Raw genomic sequence first — 18,696 nt, forward strand, 5'->3', positions numbered from 1 at the left:
GATTTATGGGTGTTGATTTTATATCCTGCTACTTGCTGAATTCATTTATTCTAGAAGTTTTCTGGTGGAATTTTTTTGGATCTTCTAAATATAGAATCATGTCGATGGCAAATAGTGATAGTTTGAGTTCTTTTCCTATTCATATCCCTTTAATTTCTTTCATCTGTCTAATTGCTCGGGCTAGGGTTTCAAGGACAAGGTTGAATAGAAATGGTGAAAGAGGTCATCCTTGTCTTGTTCCAGTTTTTAGAGAGAATGGTTTCAATTTTTCTCCATTTAGAATGATGTTGGCCTTGGGTTTAGCATATATAGCTTTTACGATGTTGAGGTATGTTCTTCTGTTCCTAATTTTTCTAGTGTTTTGAACATGAAGGGGTATTCTGTCAAATGCTTTTTCTGCATCTATTGAGATGATCATATGATTCTTGTCTTTAAGTCTATTGACATGATGAACTATGTTTATTGATTTCCATATGTTGAACCAACCTTGCATTCCTGGGATGAACCCCATTTGATTGTGGTGCACTATCTTTTTTTATATGTTTTTGTATGCAATTTGACAGAATTTTATTGAGACTTTTTACATCTATGTTTATCAGGAAGTTTACTTTCCTTGATGTGTCTCTGTCTGGTTTTGGTATGGGATAATCAATATCTTATTGTTTGATTTGCCCTTACCACTCTTATGTGTTGCTTGAGGTTTTTTGTTTTTTCTTTTTGAAAAAAAAAAAGCACAAAGCATGCGTTATTTTGCGATATAAATCTTTATTTTATAAAAGGAAACAAAAGATAAATGGGGGTTGGGGTTGTAGCTCAGTGGTAGAGCCCTTGCCTTATATATGTGAGGCATTGGGTTCCATCCTCAGCATCACATTAAAAAAAAAGATAAATGGGTTAAATTCAACTTAAGGAATGGGAAAAATGCAAATGACTCCAAGAAAATAAAACAAAGGAACTACCAGTTAAAAGCAGAAATTTGTAAGTTAGAAAACCTGTGGATTTGATCAATAAAGTGGAAAAAAATTCCCTGAAAAAGATAAATAAAAGACAACTCTCTGGTACACAATGATTAAGAGACAAGATACCAATACCTAACAATACGAGAAAGAAATGGGAAGCTCTCTGGCCTCCCACCCAAATAATGGACATAGGATTCTTCTTCTGGCAGGCTGGTTTTAGAGTCTCCAGAATTCTATGCAGTTGGGAAGTGAGGGGTTTTCGGAACTTCATCTTAATACTGCATTACGATAGGATAGGCAGTGATTTTGTGTGTGATTCAAACTTTAAAAAATACCAGTCTTTCCTAAAGATGGGTTTATTCAAACTTCCCAAAGTGAAATAGAGTCATCTGTCCTTCCTGTAGACTATGTACTATATTAAGGTCGCTGGAGGAGGCAGGTGGAGAGTATTAGAAGGAAAGGTTCTGCACAGAGGCCATCTCTCGGTGGCATCACCCAAACCCGGCGGTCCCGGGATGCGCACACATCAAGACAGTAGGAGGACAAAGACTTCAACCAGCGCATTCATCAAGGGCTGCAGACTTGCGCCCCGGCTGACAGGCGGCCTACTCCGCATGCGCAGGTCAGGAGCGGGGCGGGGCGGGGCGGGGCGGACCCGGGAGGAGGGGCGAGGGCGGCCCCTGGCTGGTGGCCTAGTCCGCATGCGCAGGCCAGGGGCGGGGTGGGCCGGGAGGCAGGCCAGGCCTGGGGGCGGGGCGAGAGCGGCCAGGGGGCGGGGCGAACGGCCGACCCTGGGGCTAGTGGTCACAGCGGGGCTTGTGGCGCTCTGGCCTCGTTCGCCGCAGTTCGGCTACCGCCGCCGCCTTCGTCCAGGTTCCTAAGCAGGCCTGGCCCGGCCCAGCCGGGAGTAGAACGAGGCCCTGGAGCAGCCACGGTCCCCGCCGCCGCCGGCATCGGCCAAGGCGCAGATGTCGCCGAGGATGGGGAAAGTGGGAGCCGCCCCCAACCGTCGCCTAGCCAGCGTCCGCGGTGTGCCCGCGTCCTCGCCTCCCGGGCGCCGCGCTCGTCTGTCGTCTCCTGGGACCAGCCACCAGCCCTCGGAGGCGCGGGAGGAGATGCGGCGCCGCCTCCGGAACCTCATCGAGGGAAACCGGGTGATGATCTTCAGCAAGACCTACTGTCCTCACAGCACGCGGGTAGGCGGGCGGGCGAGGGTCCCGCTCCCCGGAGCCGCCCTGGAGCTCCGCCTGGTTCTTGCGCCCCACCTCCCCGCAGGGCCCGGGTCCTCAGGGCGACCCCGGGTGCGGGCACTCGGGCCTCCGGAGCAGGGTGCAAGGCGAGGCTGCGCCCGGGGACCTGGGACCTGGGACCTGGGACCTGGGACCTGGGACCCGGGACAGCCGACTGACCTTTAATCGGATGTTGGCTTGTTACAAAAAGTTTATCAAGGCAGAAAAAATAAATTTTTTGCAAGTTTCGTCTTTGATCAAACGGTAGTGCCAACATGGGCTACTGACTTCTTCGGAGTCGGTAGAACCGGATTCAGATCCCACTTCTTAACTGGGCGACCTTGACCAGCTTCCAGAACTGGGCAGCAGCTTCCTTTCCACATCTTATAAAAGGAAGGTAAAGGAAGGTTGTGAAGAGGGTTAGAAAGTCAGGGGTACTTTTAAACTCTTGTGCACGTTACCCTAACTTTGGAGGCTGGGTAGGCATTCAGCATTATTTCCAGAGATAAGTGTACTCTGAGTTTTAAGGGTAACCCACTCAGACATGGACCTTTGGAAGATAATTCACCTGTAAAATGGGGACTTTGAATACTTTGGAATTTATTTCACATTAGCAGAAAGATGAAATAATGAAACTTGGAAGATAATATGCAGAGCTATGAACTGTTGGGTCAGCTCATGAAATGATAGGCCGTTTTTCAAATTTGAGGCTACATTGAGATATTATAATATATAGATATTGTATATCTATAGTTTGTTAGACCCTGTATTCATACATATTAATTTTAAAGAGTAATAAAGTGATGTTAGTAGTTTGGTTAACCCATCCCCAGGTTAACCACTGTCCAAAATTGCTTACCCTTCTTTCTTGGCCTGTTTTGGGACCTTAAGTAAGCAGAATCACATGCCTATTCTTTTACAGTTCTTCTCTTTGAAGTGTCTTTTCAAGATTCATGCATGTTACTACCTGCACCTGTGATTCATTAATTTTTATTACTGATAGTCCATAGGGTGAATCATACCACAGAATTTGATTATGCTGTTTATGTTCTTAAAAACAATATGACTGTATGCCTCTTCTTGGTCATACCTCCTGTGCACATATGTAAGGCTTAACTCTAGGGTGTCTTGAAGCTGAATTGGAGAATGCATGAAATCAGCCATATTACCAAGATAATGTGCAATTGCTTTTCCAAGTGGTTATACCGGCTTGCCCTCTTGGTAGTGTATAATAGTTCCTTTCAGTCTATATCTTTGCTAACAAGTGATATTTAAGATTCTTGCTATTCCAGCAGTTATAAAGTAGCTTCAATTTTACATTTCCTTGATGAAGTTCATATGTTTATGGTTCATTTGAATTTCCTCTTCTAGGAAATAATCAGATCTTTTGTTTATTTTTCTATAGAATTGTTTTGTTGTGCAGATTTGTTGACATTTATTGTATATTTTGTATACTAATCCTTTGGTTGTATATATACGTATAAATATGACTTTTTATTTTTATCTCTTCATAGGATGTTTTGGTCAAGTGAAGTTTGCAAGTTTAATGTAGTTGAACCTATCACTCTTTTTCCCCGTTATAGTTTGTTCTTTTTGTGTCTTTTTATTTTGCTTTGTTTTTGTTTTTGGCACCAGGGATTGAACCCAGGGGTGCTTTTACCACTGAGCCCCAGCTCCAGCACTTTTATGTTTTATTTTGAAACAGGGTCTTGCTAAGTTACTTAGGGCCTCGCTGAGTTGCTGAGGCTGCCTTTGAACTTTAAATCCTCCTGCCTCAACCTCCCAACCCACTGGGATTGCAGGTGTGCACCACCAAAATCTTTCTATTCTCTCTTGTCATAAAGATCTTTTTTTTACTTAGCTCCTAAAAGTTTTATAAGCGTGCTTTTCACACTTTCTTATTCTTCTGTACTTTCTTTAGTCCAATGATATTGGTAATGTAAGTGAAAATTTAGTTTGTTTCTTTATGACCTAGTTGCCTGTGATCATTAATTCCTTTCCATCTGTCTTAAATGGTCATGTGTGATTGATCAGGCCCTTATACATGTATTGATCTGTTTCTGGGGTCTGTTTTCTATTTATATATTTTTAGAGTTGTCCTTTGGAGTTTGTAGAAGAATCAAGAGTTCAGATTCATGTCTGTCCACTGTATCACTGGGGTGTAGAATAGCATCACATAGGATAGGTTGAAGGAATAGATAGCCTTAGAGCATTCTAGCCAAATCTTTGCTGATGCAGAGAATCTTAGGGTACTTGAACCTCTATTCTGTGTGTGTCAATTCTTCTGGTAATATAAGTCACCACTTTGAGTCCCCTTACATAGTTGGACAGTTCAAATTATTGGAATTTTTAAAGTGAACCAAAATCAGCCTTCCTGAAACATTAACTCTCTCTTGTGGGTGAGCATTTCTGAAGTGGACAGATTTATGAACCTTTCTTCTTCTTCCTGGAGGGCAGATTTTCCAGTACTTTGCCAGAGTGTTTTTCTCACATGGCCAAGCAGTCTGCTTTCTTCTAAATCCAACTTTACACATGACCATTCACTGCCTTGATTTTGCCCATCATTTGCTCCTGAGCCACCTAAATGTGTCACCACAGTTAGATGTTATATTCCAAGTATGCCCTTGCAGAATCTAGAGTTTTCCTTGATCTGACTCCTAATATCATCAATAAGCATTCTTTATTGGTTGTTCAGCTTTTGGTATACCTTTGGTCTTGCCTCATAAGAACTTAGTCTACTTGAGTTGTACCAACCAGCTCAGTCGTATAGGAAGAAGAAACTACGAAAACCAAGTGCTGGGAACGAGGAATACCATAATGTCTCTTTGGAGGATCAGAACAGTCTAAGAAGATGATATGTTAGCTGGTCCTTGTGGGATGTCTGTAGGTGAGGAGGAGCATCTAGCTAAGGGATTCATATTCATATGAACAAAGGAGGTGATAATAAAAGGAAAATAGTATGGCTGAAACATAGGGTATGTGGAAAGAAACCACGACAGTTCATTGGAAGATAACTGGAAGTTTAGTTTTGGGAGTTGAACTGAGGAGGTCTTGAAATGCTCACTGATAAGTGTGAATTTAATAGTGTGGCAAAGAAAAGTCTTCTTAGGATCTGACCTGGGATTAAAAATCTGGCCCTTGGACAAATCTGGGCAGAGAGTACGGAGTCAGCTAGGCTAGTTGGGAACTCACCCTTATTAAAGGACACACTGAAGATAACAATCTAAACTAAATTGTGAAGAAAATTCCCTAAATTTTGAAACATCATTAATTTTTAGAAAAATTTTAGTTGTATGTATTTATTTATGTGGTGCTGAGTATGGAACCCAGTGCCACATGCATTCGAGGCAAATACTCTACCACCGAGCCACCACCTCAGCCCTCCTGCATTGATTTTTTTAAAAAATATTTTTAGTTGTAGATGGACACAATACCTTTATTTTATTTATTTTTTCATGTGGTGCTGAAGATCAAACTCAGGGCCTCACATAGTGCTTAGCAAGTGCTCTACCACTGAGCTACCACCCCAGCCCTCCTGCATGAATTTTAATCCATGTTTCTTTACTCTTGAATTCATACACTTTTTGATTAAATTTTTTTATTCTCTTAGTTAGCTTTTAAAACATATTGTGACAAAATGCGTGCTACATAAAATTTATAGTTGTAACCATTTTTAGGAGTCGAATTCAGTGACATTAAGAACAATGACTGCCTGCCAGGCACTGTGTCACACACCAGTAATCCCAGCAGCTTGGGAGGCTGAGACAGGAGGATGGCGAGTTGGAGGCCAAGCACAGCAACTCAGTGAGGCTGTAAGTGACTCAGCAAGACCCTGTGTCTAAATAAGATATTAAAAGGGCTGGGAATGTGGCTCAGTGGTTAAGCACCCCTGAGTTCAATACCAGGTACCAAAAAAAAAAAAAAAAAAATTCACATTGTTGTACAACGATCACCATCTCCATCTCCAACTTTCGTTACCTCATCTGACTGAATCATGCTGCATTTGTTTTGTGTCTGACTCACTTAGCGTAATATTCTCAATATGTCAGAATACCCAACCCACAAAACTCCACATCGTGTCCAATCACAAGAATGGGATCTTAATTAGGATAAATTATACTCCATATATGTATAATATGCCAAAATACACTCTGCTCTCATGGATATCTAGAAAGAGCAAACAAATTTTAAAATGAAATTTTCTTCCCTTTTTAAGACCGAATAATATTCCATTGTAAAAAATCACATTTTGTTTCTCCATTGAAGCATCAGTGGACAACCTAAGTTGCTTCCACCTTTTGGCTACAGTTGATAATGTGACAGTGAACATGAGTGTATAAATGCCTGTTTGAGTCACTACTTTCATTCTTTTAAGTATATGCCCAGAAATGGAATGGCGGAGTCCTAAGGTATTTTCATCTTCAATGAGCTGTTACTGTTTCCCACAGTGGCTACACTGTTTTGCATTCCTACCAACAGTGCAAACGGGTTCCAATCTTGACATATTTTCATTAACACTTGTCATTGTTTGCTTTTTAAAAAATAATAGTTCTCATGATATATGAGGTGGTACCTCATCGTGGTTTTGATTTTTATTTCCCTAAAGATCATCGATGTTGAACATTCTGTGCTTATTTTCTATTGGTATATTTTCTTGGGAGAGCTATCTATTCAAGTGCTTTGTTCAAGTGCTCCATATTTTTTTTTTTTTTTTTTTTTTTGGTGCTGGGGATTGAACCCAGGGCCTTGTGCATGCAAGGCAGGCACTCTACCAACTGAGCTATATCCCCAGCCCCAAAGTGCTCCATTTTTAATTGTGTTTTAAAGTTCTTTTTGTTATTGAATTTTAGAAGTTCTGTATATCATATAGGTTGAAATCCTTGAGGAATGTGATTTGCAAATGATTGGTCCTGTTCCTTGAAGTGCCTTTTTACTTAGTTGATAGTGTCCTTGGATGCACAAAACCTTTTGTGTTTGGCGACATCAAATTTGTCTGTTTTCTCTTTTGTTCCTTGTGCCTTTGATGTTCTATCCAAATCCAACATCATTGCCTTATGTCTTTTTTTTACTTTTATTTTTTTGTCACAGGGATTGAACCCAGGGGTGCTTCACCACTGAGCCACATCCCCAGCCCTTTTTATATTTCATTTAGAGACAGGGTCTCACTGAGTTGCTTAGGACCTTGCTAAGTTGCTGAGGCTGGCCTCCAACTTGTGATCCTCCTGCCTCAGCCTCCCTAGCTGCTGGGATTACAGGCGTGGGCCGTAATGCCCGGCCTTTAATGGTATTTTTAAACATACCTGTGTATTTGAAGCATAGTAAGGGGAGTTCGGTGTGCCCCTCCCTAATCCCATTATTCATGTTACATTAGTCACAAGGAGTGAACCAATAATGACCTGTTATTAATTATGAATTGCTCAAGTCTAGACTTGGTTCAATGTCCTCAGTTCTCCTAAGGTCCCTTCTCTGCTCCAGGTTCCATCTAGGATGTCACGTGACATTTAGTTGTTGGGTTGCCTTAGGACAACCTGAGTTGCTTCCACCTTTTGACTACAGTTGATAATGTGACTGAACATGAATGTATAAATGCCTTAGGACAACCCACAGTTTCTCAGGCCTTCTTTGATGACCTGGACAGTTGGAAGAGGACTGGCTAGGTGTTTTGAGGAGTGTTCCTCACGGGTTTGTAGAATGTTGTTCTCATGGTTAGATCACAGTTTCTGGGTTTGGAGGGGAGGCCCCCAGAGATGAAGTTTTTTTTTTTTTTTATTGTACCAGGGATTGAACCCAGGAGTACTTAACCACTGAGCTACACCCCCAGCCCCTTTTTATTTTTTATTTAGAGATAGGCTCTCCTGAGTTGCTTAGGGCCTTGCTAAGTTGCTGAGGCTGGCCTCCAACTCTCAATCCTCCTGCCTCAGCCTCCCAAGCCACTGGGATAACAGGCATATGCCACTGTGCCCAGCTGCCCTGTCTTTTTCTAAGAGTCATGGTTTTCAGGTCTTACATTTAGATCTTTGACCCATTTTGAGTTAGTTCCTGTGCACGGCTTTGACATGGGTCCAGTTTCATTGTTTTGTATGTGGATAGCCAGTTTTTCAGGCACCATTTGTCGATTGTTCTTTCCCTTTTAGGTGGTCTTAGCACCTTTGCCAAAAGTCAAGGCTCAGCCTGGGGCTGTAGCTCAGTGGCAGAGTGCTTACCTAACATGTACAAGGCCCTGGGTTCAATCCTTAACACCACATAAAAATATACAAAGAAAATAAAGGCATGCTATCCATCTATAAAAAAAAAATCAAGGCTCTATTTCAGAACTCTCCATTCTCTTCTATTTCTCTTTATATCTGTATTTATGCCAGTCATTTTCTGCTTACTGTAGCTTTGTAGTAAGTTTTGAAATCAAGAAGCACAAGATGTCCAATTTTGTTCATTTTCAAGATTTTTTTGGGGGGGGGCTATTTAGAACTCCCTGAGATTCCATCTGAATTTTAGGAAAGGTTTTTCAATTTCTGAAAAAAAATTATTGAATTTTGATAGGGATTGCTTTGAATCTGTAGATTGCTTTGTATATTATTGACAACAACATAAAGTTTTCTAATCCATGAACATAAGATGTCTTTCCACTTATTGGTATCCTCTTTTATTTCTTTCAGCAGTAGTTTGTAGTTTTTAGTGTTTAAGTCTTTACCTTCCTCTGTTCAGTTTATTCCTAAGCAATTTAATTCTTTTCATGCTATCATTAATGGAATTCTTTCTTAATTTCCTGTTGAATCATTCATCATTAGTATATGGAAAAGCAATTAATTTTCATGTGCTTTTTTGGTACTCTGCAACTTTGCCGATTTTGTACATTTTAACAGTTTTGATATGTATGTGTCTTTGAAATCTTCAGAGTTTTCTACATCTAAGATCATGCTGCCTGTGAACAGAGACAATTTTACTTCTTTTCCAATTTAGACAAGAGTTTGTCCAATTCCTTTTTCTTGTCTTATTGCTGTGGCTTGGATTTTCCATGCTATGTTGAAATGGAGTGGTGAAAACTGGCTTCCTTCCTGATCTTGAAGGAAAAATTATCAATATTAAGTATGATGCTGCTCATGGGAAGAGATCTGGCTTCTAAGGTCTTGTTTAAGAGCTGGAAGTGGAGATAGTGACCTGATGAGCAGGGCTCTGTGTGGGGATGTCTTTTTGACTTGCCTTTCTCAGCCTGGAACTTGGCCTTACAGGTTGGGGTGATGGTGGTCATGGTCCCATTATTTTCCACCTGCTGCAGCTGGGGTATTTAGCTTTTGACCTAACTGGGGCTGGGTGGAGCTCGGGAGCCTCAGTGACTCAGAGGGGGAGGTGGGAGGGTGAGAGATGCTGGTGGCCTGCCATTCTGAAAGATATTGTTTTAGGAGCTTGTTTTCTAGGCCACACTTTAAGTTGGGTTCCCTCCAGACTGATCTCAGGTAGGGGAGGGAGGGACGAGGGTGTATATAGCTCAGGGGCCAGACTGTTCCTGCTGTTACTGAGATCTAATTGATTTTCTTGCATAAATGTTTCTTCATTTGTTGAATGATCTTAGGAAATTTCCAGAACCTGTGAAAATAATGTTCACAGTTGCACATGTGTTACCAATAGGGTAAGAGCTCTTATGCTCAATTCAGATAGAAATCACAAACGGGCAAAGTACAGTTCCCTTACTTTTAGCAGCTCTGATCTTCAAGGGCCACTTTCTCTCGAAGTGTTAGCAGCTCTCCCCATTGCTCTTCTAGCAGCTGGAACTAACAGCTCCCCCTGCAGCCAGAGCTAGCAGCTCACCCAACAGCTTTACCTGCAGCTTCCAGAAGCTGTACTTCTGTTAGTGACCCTCAGTGTTACCAGTTCCTGCTTCTGGCCTTTTCCAATGGCAGCAGCCTTTAGTGTTAACAACTCTTACTGTAACTAGATCAGCCTACTCTGTTCAAGGTGGAAATCATGAATGGGCAAAATAAAACCATCTGAAAGATGTTTTGTTAGGACTTAGGCTACAGCATAAAGGGAAGCAGTACATAGACTGAGCCCATTAAGGGTGGGAGGAGGGCTGTGTATATGGACAAAAAGGACAAAGTCATGAATGTATACAGTGTCCTGCCTGCTATTTTTTGCTTAACCACGTGTAGGGGGACTGGCTGCTCTCAAACCAGAGTGAGGACATCGGAAGCAGCTGCAGAGGGGTGCAGTCATCCACAGTGTCCGCAGGGTCTCTAGAGCTGCCACCACCAAAGCATGTTCTTCTGGAACAGTCATGGGGCGTCTGATGTAGCATGACTACATCACAATAAAAAATATTGTATTTAGAGACAGGGTCTCACTGAGTTGCTTAGTGCCTTGCTTTCGCTGAGGCAGACTTTGAACTTGTGTTCCTCCTACGTTGGCCTCCTGAGCCGCTGGGATTATAGGCATGTACCACCACACCCAGCTGTACTAAAGGGTTGGAAAAGGCTACTTTGACTGCAATTTGGAGAACTGAAAGGGACAAAGTTGATGCAGGGAGAACTCTTGGGATGTTACTGAGAAATTCTGTTAGTAAATTGGTGTCTCAAATTTAAGGTGTCAACTGTGGGGAACTAGGTGGATTAACCAGTTCAAGACAAAGACTTAAGACTTAATAATTGCTATAATTGAATGGATGGGAGTTAGTTTGGGGCTGGAAGATATTGCCTGAGAGGGAAGTATTACAGTGACTCCTAGTCAGACCTTTGCAAAGTTATTACAGTGCCAGTTTTGCTCCAGGTCCTGATCCTGGGTGTCTAGGTGATACCCGAGCTGTTGCTCTTCTGTCCCCTGTTTCTGTAGCAAGGCTTTGGGGTTTCCTACTTAAACAAATGATGGACCATACTGTAGTGAAATGGTCAACGTGCCTGTTTCCCCTCCTGGAGGGCAGAGATGGTGTCTTGTTTGTCTGTTTATCTCGGTGACTTAGAACAGCAGATGTGAGCAAAAGTTTTAGATTTGGGACTTGTTATGGTTTGGATGTTCCACCCCCAAAGTCTCCCGCGGTGCAGGAAGGTTCAGAAGAGATGCGATCGGGTCCTGAGAGCCTCAACCTGGTCAGTGCCTTGCTCCCTGGGGGATCCGTTGGGGGCACCTGGAGGCAGGTGGTGTGGTGAGGAGGTGGCACTGGGGCCTGGCTGTGGGGACACATGTGCATCTGGGAATGGAGTCTCTCTCTGCCTCCTTGTCCCCAGGGGAGCTGCTTCCCTGCACCACACTCTTCCTTCATGATGTTCAGCCTCCCCTCAGGCCCGAGGAATGGAGCCGGCCGTCTGTGGACTGAGCCCTCTGCCGCCACGAGCCCCAAATGCTCTTCTCCTCCTGTACAATTGTTCTGGTCGAGTCTTTTAGTCATAGCTTTGAAAAACCTGACTAAAACAGGAGTCATAAGGAAACAGGTCAAAAGAAGACATAGGGAAGGTGGATTATTGTGGGAAATCATTTAGCAGTAAGGGTAAAAAACAGTAGATCAGATCCCATGTTCCTAAAGAACATTATTTTGAACATCCCTTATTATTCTGCCATATTGTGTAACTGTTGAAACTTTTGTGAGAGTGAAACAGGTGAATTTTTGTTACAGGTTAAAGAACTCTTTTCTTCTTTGGGAGTTGACTATAATGTCTTGGAACTTGATCGGGTTGGTAAGTAGACAGTTAGTATACAGTATTGTTTGTAGCAAATGCCAACAAGATTGACTTCTTCCCTTGCACTTTTGTTCAATTCAATTTACTCTTGTCTCTTCGGATTAGATGAACCATTTTTGTCTGTATTCAACCATGCAGAAAATGAACCCTTATGTGACAAATCATTTGGTGTAGATTTTCTTATTATATGTTTTTCATATTTGAGGAAAGGGAGTGGGAGGAAAATATATAAGCTGCTTACTTGGAATATTTGAAGTATTTCAGATGTATCTGCCAACTCGCTAGCAAAATAGCTGAAGCTGTAATGAATGAAAGAAACAGACTTCCTACTTCCTGATTGTGTTTCCCATGGAGGAGAGCATATTACGTTTTTAATTTTATACTTCAGACTCCTTGGCATCCATGCATCTGATGCATGGGACACTTTGCACATAGGTTGGGGACCACCATGATCAGAAAGTACTTGACACTGGCTGTTTCCTTCATGTCACTACAGGAAGCGAAATATTCTTGAATCTTTTTTTTTGGCGGTGCTGGGGATCGAACCCAGGACCCTGTACCTGCAAGGCAGGCACTTTACCAACCGAGCTATCTCCCCAGCCCTATTCTTGAATCTTTAGGCTCCTCTGCAGAGTTCACCAAATGTGACAATCTTAGGTGTCCAGTTTTATTTTCAGCATTGGAGAGTAAATTTTCCTTAATGCTTGTACACATTTCTCAAATATAATTATAGGAAGTGTTTCCCGAGTTGGAGTAATAGAGAAGATTCTTATAATTGTTGAATTATAAATCAAAAGATAATTTAGGGGCCGGGGTTGTAGCTCAGTGGTAGAGCACTTGCCTAGCACATGTGTGGCACTGGGTTCCATCCTCAGCACCACATAAAAATAAATCATGTTATTTTAAAAAAGAGTTAAAAAACAAAAGCTCATTTAGAAGGTTCTGTTTTGAAAGGAATCAGTAGATTGATCTTTAGTGTTTTAAGGTTTCTTCTGAAAGCAGGGGTGTTTTTCCATCTTGAGTCATTATTTCATAAAGGTATAAACACGTGACAGGTGTGTCGAGTATTCCAGGTGTGTCCATATGAGCATTGTAGTGTTGTAACACTTCAGTTTAACTTTCCAAAGACTTGGAGCCATTGACACAAGGCCTCTATTTAATTTTGTTTCTTTAGATGACGGGCCCCGTGTTCAAGACATGCTGACAGAAATCACTAATCAGAAAACTGTGCCCAATATTTTTGTGAATAAAGTGCATGTGGGGGGATGTGACCGAACTTTCCAGGTAATCGTAGTACCTGTTCTTCGATACCATTTCTTCATGTTTCGTTTTCAAAAGCATTTAAAAGAGGAGGAAATGATTTTCAGAAGTTATTTTTATTTGTCCTTTTGAAGTCAGAAAGTGGAAAATCATTTAGGATGGTTATCAGCTAATCTTGATTGCTTTACAGGAAATTAGCTTTTCTACCAACCTGAACTTCAGAAGTTAAGAAGGAGAACCTTTTTGAATGAGGTTACCAGGCCAAATAGGCCACTCTGGGGCCAAGACAGGTCTGTTCCTCCTAATGAGGAGAGAAAGGAAGGCTGTTCCCCAGTAAAATGAGGTCAGCACAAACATTCTCGTCTAGGGTAATTAGAATTCTTGTCAAGGTTGCTAACCCATTGATTTCGATTGATTTGTAGGGCTGAGGTTGTAGCTCAGTGGTAGAGCACTTGCCTCGCATGTGTGAGGCACTGGGTTTGATTCTCAACACCACATATAAGTAAATAAATAAAATAAAGGTATTGTGTCCATCTACAACTCAAAAATATATATAATATAAATTTTTTAATTTCTAAAATGCAAGAAATGAACAGGTAATAATAAATAAAAATTGATAGGTAATAATAATAAATAAAATATTAAATAAATAATAAATAAAAATCGATAGGTAATAATATTGATAAGTAATAATAAATAAAAAATTGATGTTTATGGTGCTGGGGTTGCGGCTCAGTGGTAGAGTGCTTGCCTCACATGCATGAGGCCCTGAATCTGATCCTCTACACCATGCACACACCCCAAATATTTTTTAAAAATAAAATCCCTGTTTTGTACTAAGTTCTTTAATTAAAATTCCCTTCCATTCTCTGTTATATATATGTATGCAAATGTTAGCAACCAGTGATTGACTAAATACTGATTTGAAATCTTAATTAAGATTATATATTGGTTGGGAAAGAAATGATTGTCTGTATTGCATGTCAACGAGTGAGCCATATCGTTACGTAACAGCATGCTTTATTAGTTCTAGAAGTTGCCACCCAGTGTGAAAGGTGGTAGGTGCTGTCATTACAACCCCTAAACACTTTCTGAGCTGACCTCAGTCCCCACCTGGAATCTGAGGTCAGAGAATGGGTCTGGAAGTACAAAGATGGCAGACCTATTTCAGGAGCAAAGGACTTTTTCTTGGGTAGCATGCCCTTAGGAGATGGATTTCCCTAAGGGCACTGAAAAGTACAGAGGCCAGTGGAGTTCTTTCTGGGATGTTCTCCAAGCCATCTGGGGCACCGTTTTTCAGTGGCCACACAGCATCTGACAAGTCCCTTAAGTTCTAAAACAAGCACCTGTTATTTTTTCCCAGGAGGGGCTGGTTTGAGCTCTTTCTTTTTCTTTTTTTTTTTTTTTTTTTTTTTTGGCCGTACTGGGGATCGAACTCAGGGCCTTGTGCTTGTGAGGCAAGCACTCTACCAGCTGAGCTATCTCCTCAGCTCAGAGCTTGCTCTTTCTAAAGCTAAGGTTATGGGCATTGACTTGGCATAAAAAAAGCTTGCTGAGCTACTTCTGATCACTACAAGGGCCACATGAGCAAGCGACTGGTACAGAACCAGTATCGTGGTCCTTACTGAAAGAAAAATCTGCAAGAGATTCGTTTTGACTCAGAAGTTCACAAGTATAGCTACAAAATTTAGACAGACTATAAGAAATCAAAAAATTGCTGGCCTTGTGTAACAATTGTTTTCAAAACAAAGACTAACACAGGCAGGGCGTGGTGGTGCATGCCTGTCATTGTAGTATCTTAGGAGGCTAAGGCAGGAGGATCGCAAGTTGGAGGCCAGCCTCAGCAACTTAGTGAGGCCCTGAGCAACTTAGCAAGATCCTGTGTCAAGATAAAAAGGACTGGGGATGTGGCTCATGGGTTAAGCACCCCTGGGTTCAATCCCCAGTACCCCTCCCTCCGCAAAAAAAAAAAAAAAAAAAAAAATGGAGACTATCACAGAGGAACAAGGATCTTGAAAAGTGATTCTTGATTATTCCCATGCATTCGACCTAATCTGCCATACATACAACCCCTCTTGGTCATTGGACACATGCTGCCTGTCCAGTAGTAGGTCAACACAGACAAAAATCTATGTACAGAGGCAAAATTCTAATTGACCCTGCTTGCACAGTGCATGGAGAAATTGACAATTATAGACCTGTTGGCCCTAGGATTTTTTTAGTAAAGGAAAACGAGGCTGATTGGACATAGGGTGCAAGTAAACAGTTTGGAAACCTGAAGTCACACAGTGTTCTTTCTCTTCTTGACGAACTTTAGGCTCATCACAATGGTTTATTACAGAAGCTCCTTCAGGAAAGCTCAGCAAATGATTACGATCTCATTGTCATCGGTGGTGGTTCTGGTGGCCTCTCTTGTGCAAAGGTAGGAACTCAAATGAAACTCATGGTCATTACCATAAGTATCTCTTCTGCTTATTTTTTCAAACAAAAAAATCTAATTTTGGGGCGAAGTAGAGGCAGGTACCAGGGATTGAACTCAGGGGCACTGGACCACTGAGCCACCTCCCCAGCCCTATTTTGTGTTTTATTTAGAGACAGGGTCTCACTGAGTTGCTTAGGGCCTTGCTAAGTTTCAGAGGCTGGCCTCCAACTTGCGATCCTCCTGCCTCAGCCTCCCGAGCGACTGGAATTACAGGCATATACCACCACGTCTGGCACAAAAAATCTAATTTTGACATTACAATCTAAGTTTTTATTTTAATAACCAATTTATTTTATTTAATTTTTTAAAATATTTTTTAGATGTTGCTAGATCTTTATTTTATTCATTTATTTCTGTGTGGTGCTGATTATAGAGCCCAGTGTGTCATACGTGGTAGGCAAGTGCTCTACCACTGAGCCACAACCCCAGCCCAATAGCCAGTTTAATTCAGGGAAAAGACCATGTTAATACAGAAAAACAGACTTTTTATTTAAGGGAGAGAAAATTTGGGGAGTGAGAAGATAACTAGATTTTTAAATACAGGGTTTTTTATGTTCCTTTGTTTTGTTTTGTTTTTTAATAGGAAGCTGCCATTTTGGGAAAGAAGGTTATGGTTCTAGACTTTGTGGTTCCCTCACCTCAAGGCACATCCTGGGGTAAGTGCTGTTCTTTGTTCTTCTCTGATCTTTAGACGCATTGCTTTTTTAAATATATATATATGTATGATTTCATCTAATCCCCACAGCAGACTTGAGAGATTAAGGAGCCTGATCCATAATTGGGGCGACTGAGTCTCAGGTCATGCATCACTGCAAAGATAATACACAAGTCATTGAGGAAAATTTTGCAAATCAAAAAGAATTCCATGACCTGAGGATTGTAGCACTTACATTTTCACACTGATCATCCTGGTGGCCTGAGGTTGCCAGAAACATTGATGTGGGTGTTTCTGCCCCAATTTCATAATTGAGTCGAGTGGCCGCACAATAAGAAATTAGGATCTGTAGTCATCCCAGGTTAGTTAAATAAGGAACATGGTGTGGTCCCAGCCCTGTGACTGTGTACGGCAGACCAGTGGTCACCTTGCCAGGTTATTTTTCTTCTCGGTAAAATAGAACACATAGATTTTGTGCTGGATTGTTCCTGCTTATACTTGCGTTCTTCTTCCATCTCTGTCCTGTTCTGTGCCCGGGAGATTAATCAGTTGTCACCCTGGCCCTCTGGCTTGTGGTCAGGGTTGGCCAGTTTGGTGTGATGAGGGAGAGCAGAGTAGAGTGGAGCTAGATCCTCATTCCTCTGGCTCCCTTCAGGCCAGATGACTGGGGGCTGCCTTCCTGCTTCCCCTGAAGGCCACCTTGGTCAGTCAGTGGCCTCCTCTGGGTCAGGCACACACTCGGGCTCTTGCCCTCCAGTGGGGTTGCCACGAGCCCCTGCTTTCCCTGGTTTAGAGTATATGCTGTTCCTTCTTGCTCTTCCTGCCCACATCTTGTAATAAGTTCTTGATGAACATTCTAGAATTTTCTAGAACCCTGATGCTAAAACGCAAAGTTCACTTTTAACATTCAAGCTGACTCCATTCAAGCCTACAATTTCTATAGTAAAACAAGAGACCTTATTTTTTCCTCGAATACTCTTGTGCTCTCAGTACTGTTTTCTTTTTTCCCTCTTGTTCCCTGTGTCTTTGCGTTCTCTCTTTTCCATCCAGAAATCATTCTACTTATCTAGCATACAAGAAGGGACTGCGGTTAAAGAGGGGGTCCCCGACCTGTGCCCTTGAAGGGGCCTTCAGGTGTGATCCGTCTGTGGTGTTCCATTTCAGAGTAGATGTCGCCAGGCAACTTGGGGTGGACTGTGACTGTTGGCTCAGAGTCGCAGAGAAGAAGCCTGGAAGCTGAGAGTCTGACCCTTCACGGGACACTCCTTAACCCAGTATATTTCTCAGCCCTTTGTAGATTAGACTTAAGTGAAAGTTTTAGAGTCCATCCCCAGGGAACTTCACATGCACATTTATGTTTTTGTTCATCGTTGAGTCTTTTCCAGGACACTGAGTTATTCAGAAAGTTAGACTCGGTCACTCTTGTCTTCTTATGGATGGGTGTTGTCCCCACCATCCTTAGAGCTTGTTTTTCTCATGTTTTAATACCACTGTGCAGGTGTTAGAAACCACATGTGTGTGCACACATGCACACATGCATACACACGCACATACACTGCAACTGTTACTTTCCTTCTCAGGCCTTGGTGGTACTTGTGTGAATGTTGGCTGTATTCCTAAGAAATTAATGCATCAAGCTGCCCTTCTAGGACAGGCCTTACAAGATTCAAGGAAATTTGGCTGGGAATATAATCAACAAGGTGAGTAAAATTATAAAATTACAAAATATAGATCAGGAGAAAAAAGAACAAATGAGTTTCTTAGATACATGCTATTTTTATAGTTGAGTTTGAAAATCATTTGATAAGCATTCATTAGGAGCCACACACCTGTCATCCCAGCATCTTGGGAGGCTGAGGCAGGAGGATTGCAAGTTCAAGGCCAGCCTCAGCCACTTAGCAAGGACCTCAGCAACTCAGCGAGACCCTGTCTCCAAATAAAATATAGAAAGGGCTGGGGATGTGGCTAAGTGGTTAAGCACCCCTGGGTTCAATCCCTGGTACCAAAAAGGAAAAAAAAAAAGGAAAGAAAAAGAAAAATAGAAGCCCACTGTATACTAGGCAGGTACAGAGACTATAAAGATGGCCCCACTCTTGTGGATCTCCTGCATAGAGAGGGGATTGTTTCAGCTCTTGCAATTCCAGGCCCTTCGCCAAATGTCAGAGTTAATGATCACTATTTTCAGATTTTGTTCAAGCATGAGGAAATTAGAATAGTACCAGTAATTGATTGAATTTGACCTATTACTCTGATAACATTTTCTGTTTTATCAGTTGTTATATATCCTTTGATTAATGAAAGATGGAAAGCAAATTCATCCAATAGCCACTTATTGGCTGGGCTCTGAGGTGCAGATATGAGGAAAATGTAGTTCCTGCACGTAAGTCTGTTGGACAGGATAGTCAAGGGAATCTGTTCGGTGCACTCTAATTGACTGTGCTGGTTTGCT

The 18,696-nt window shown here is 41.9% G+C and overlaps 1 protein-coding gene across 1 annotated transcript in view; it reads left to right on the forward strand.

Annotated features, from left to right (window-relative positions):
* Positions 1-1,744: 1,744 nt before the first annotated feature.
* Txnrd3 (thioredoxin reductase 3) overlaps positions 1,745-18,696 on the forward strand; it is a 42,106-nt gene continuing 25,154 nt past the window's right edge. The window contains exons 1-6 of the mRNA XM_047534922.1: positions 1,745-2,155; positions 11,787-11,847; positions 13,025-13,134; positions 15,428-15,532; positions 16,176-16,248; positions 17,828-17,947. Coding sequence (XP_047390878.1) covers positions 1,928-2,155; positions 11,787-11,847; positions 13,025-13,134; positions 15,428-15,532; positions 16,176-16,248; positions 17,828-17,947 — 697 coding nt within the window. The 5' untranslated portion in view covers positions 1,745-1,927. The remainder of the gene's footprint in view (positions 2,156-11,786; positions 11,848-13,024; positions 13,135-15,427; positions 15,533-16,175; positions 16,249-17,827; positions 17,948-18,696) is intronic.

This window comes from Sciurus carolinensis, chromosome 19, assembly GCF_902686445.1.
Source record: "Sciurus carolinensis chromosome 19, mSciCar1.2, whole genome shotgun sequence".
NCBI lineage: Eukaryota > Metazoa > Chordata > Mammalia > Rodentia > Sciuridae > Sciurus > Sciurus carolinensis.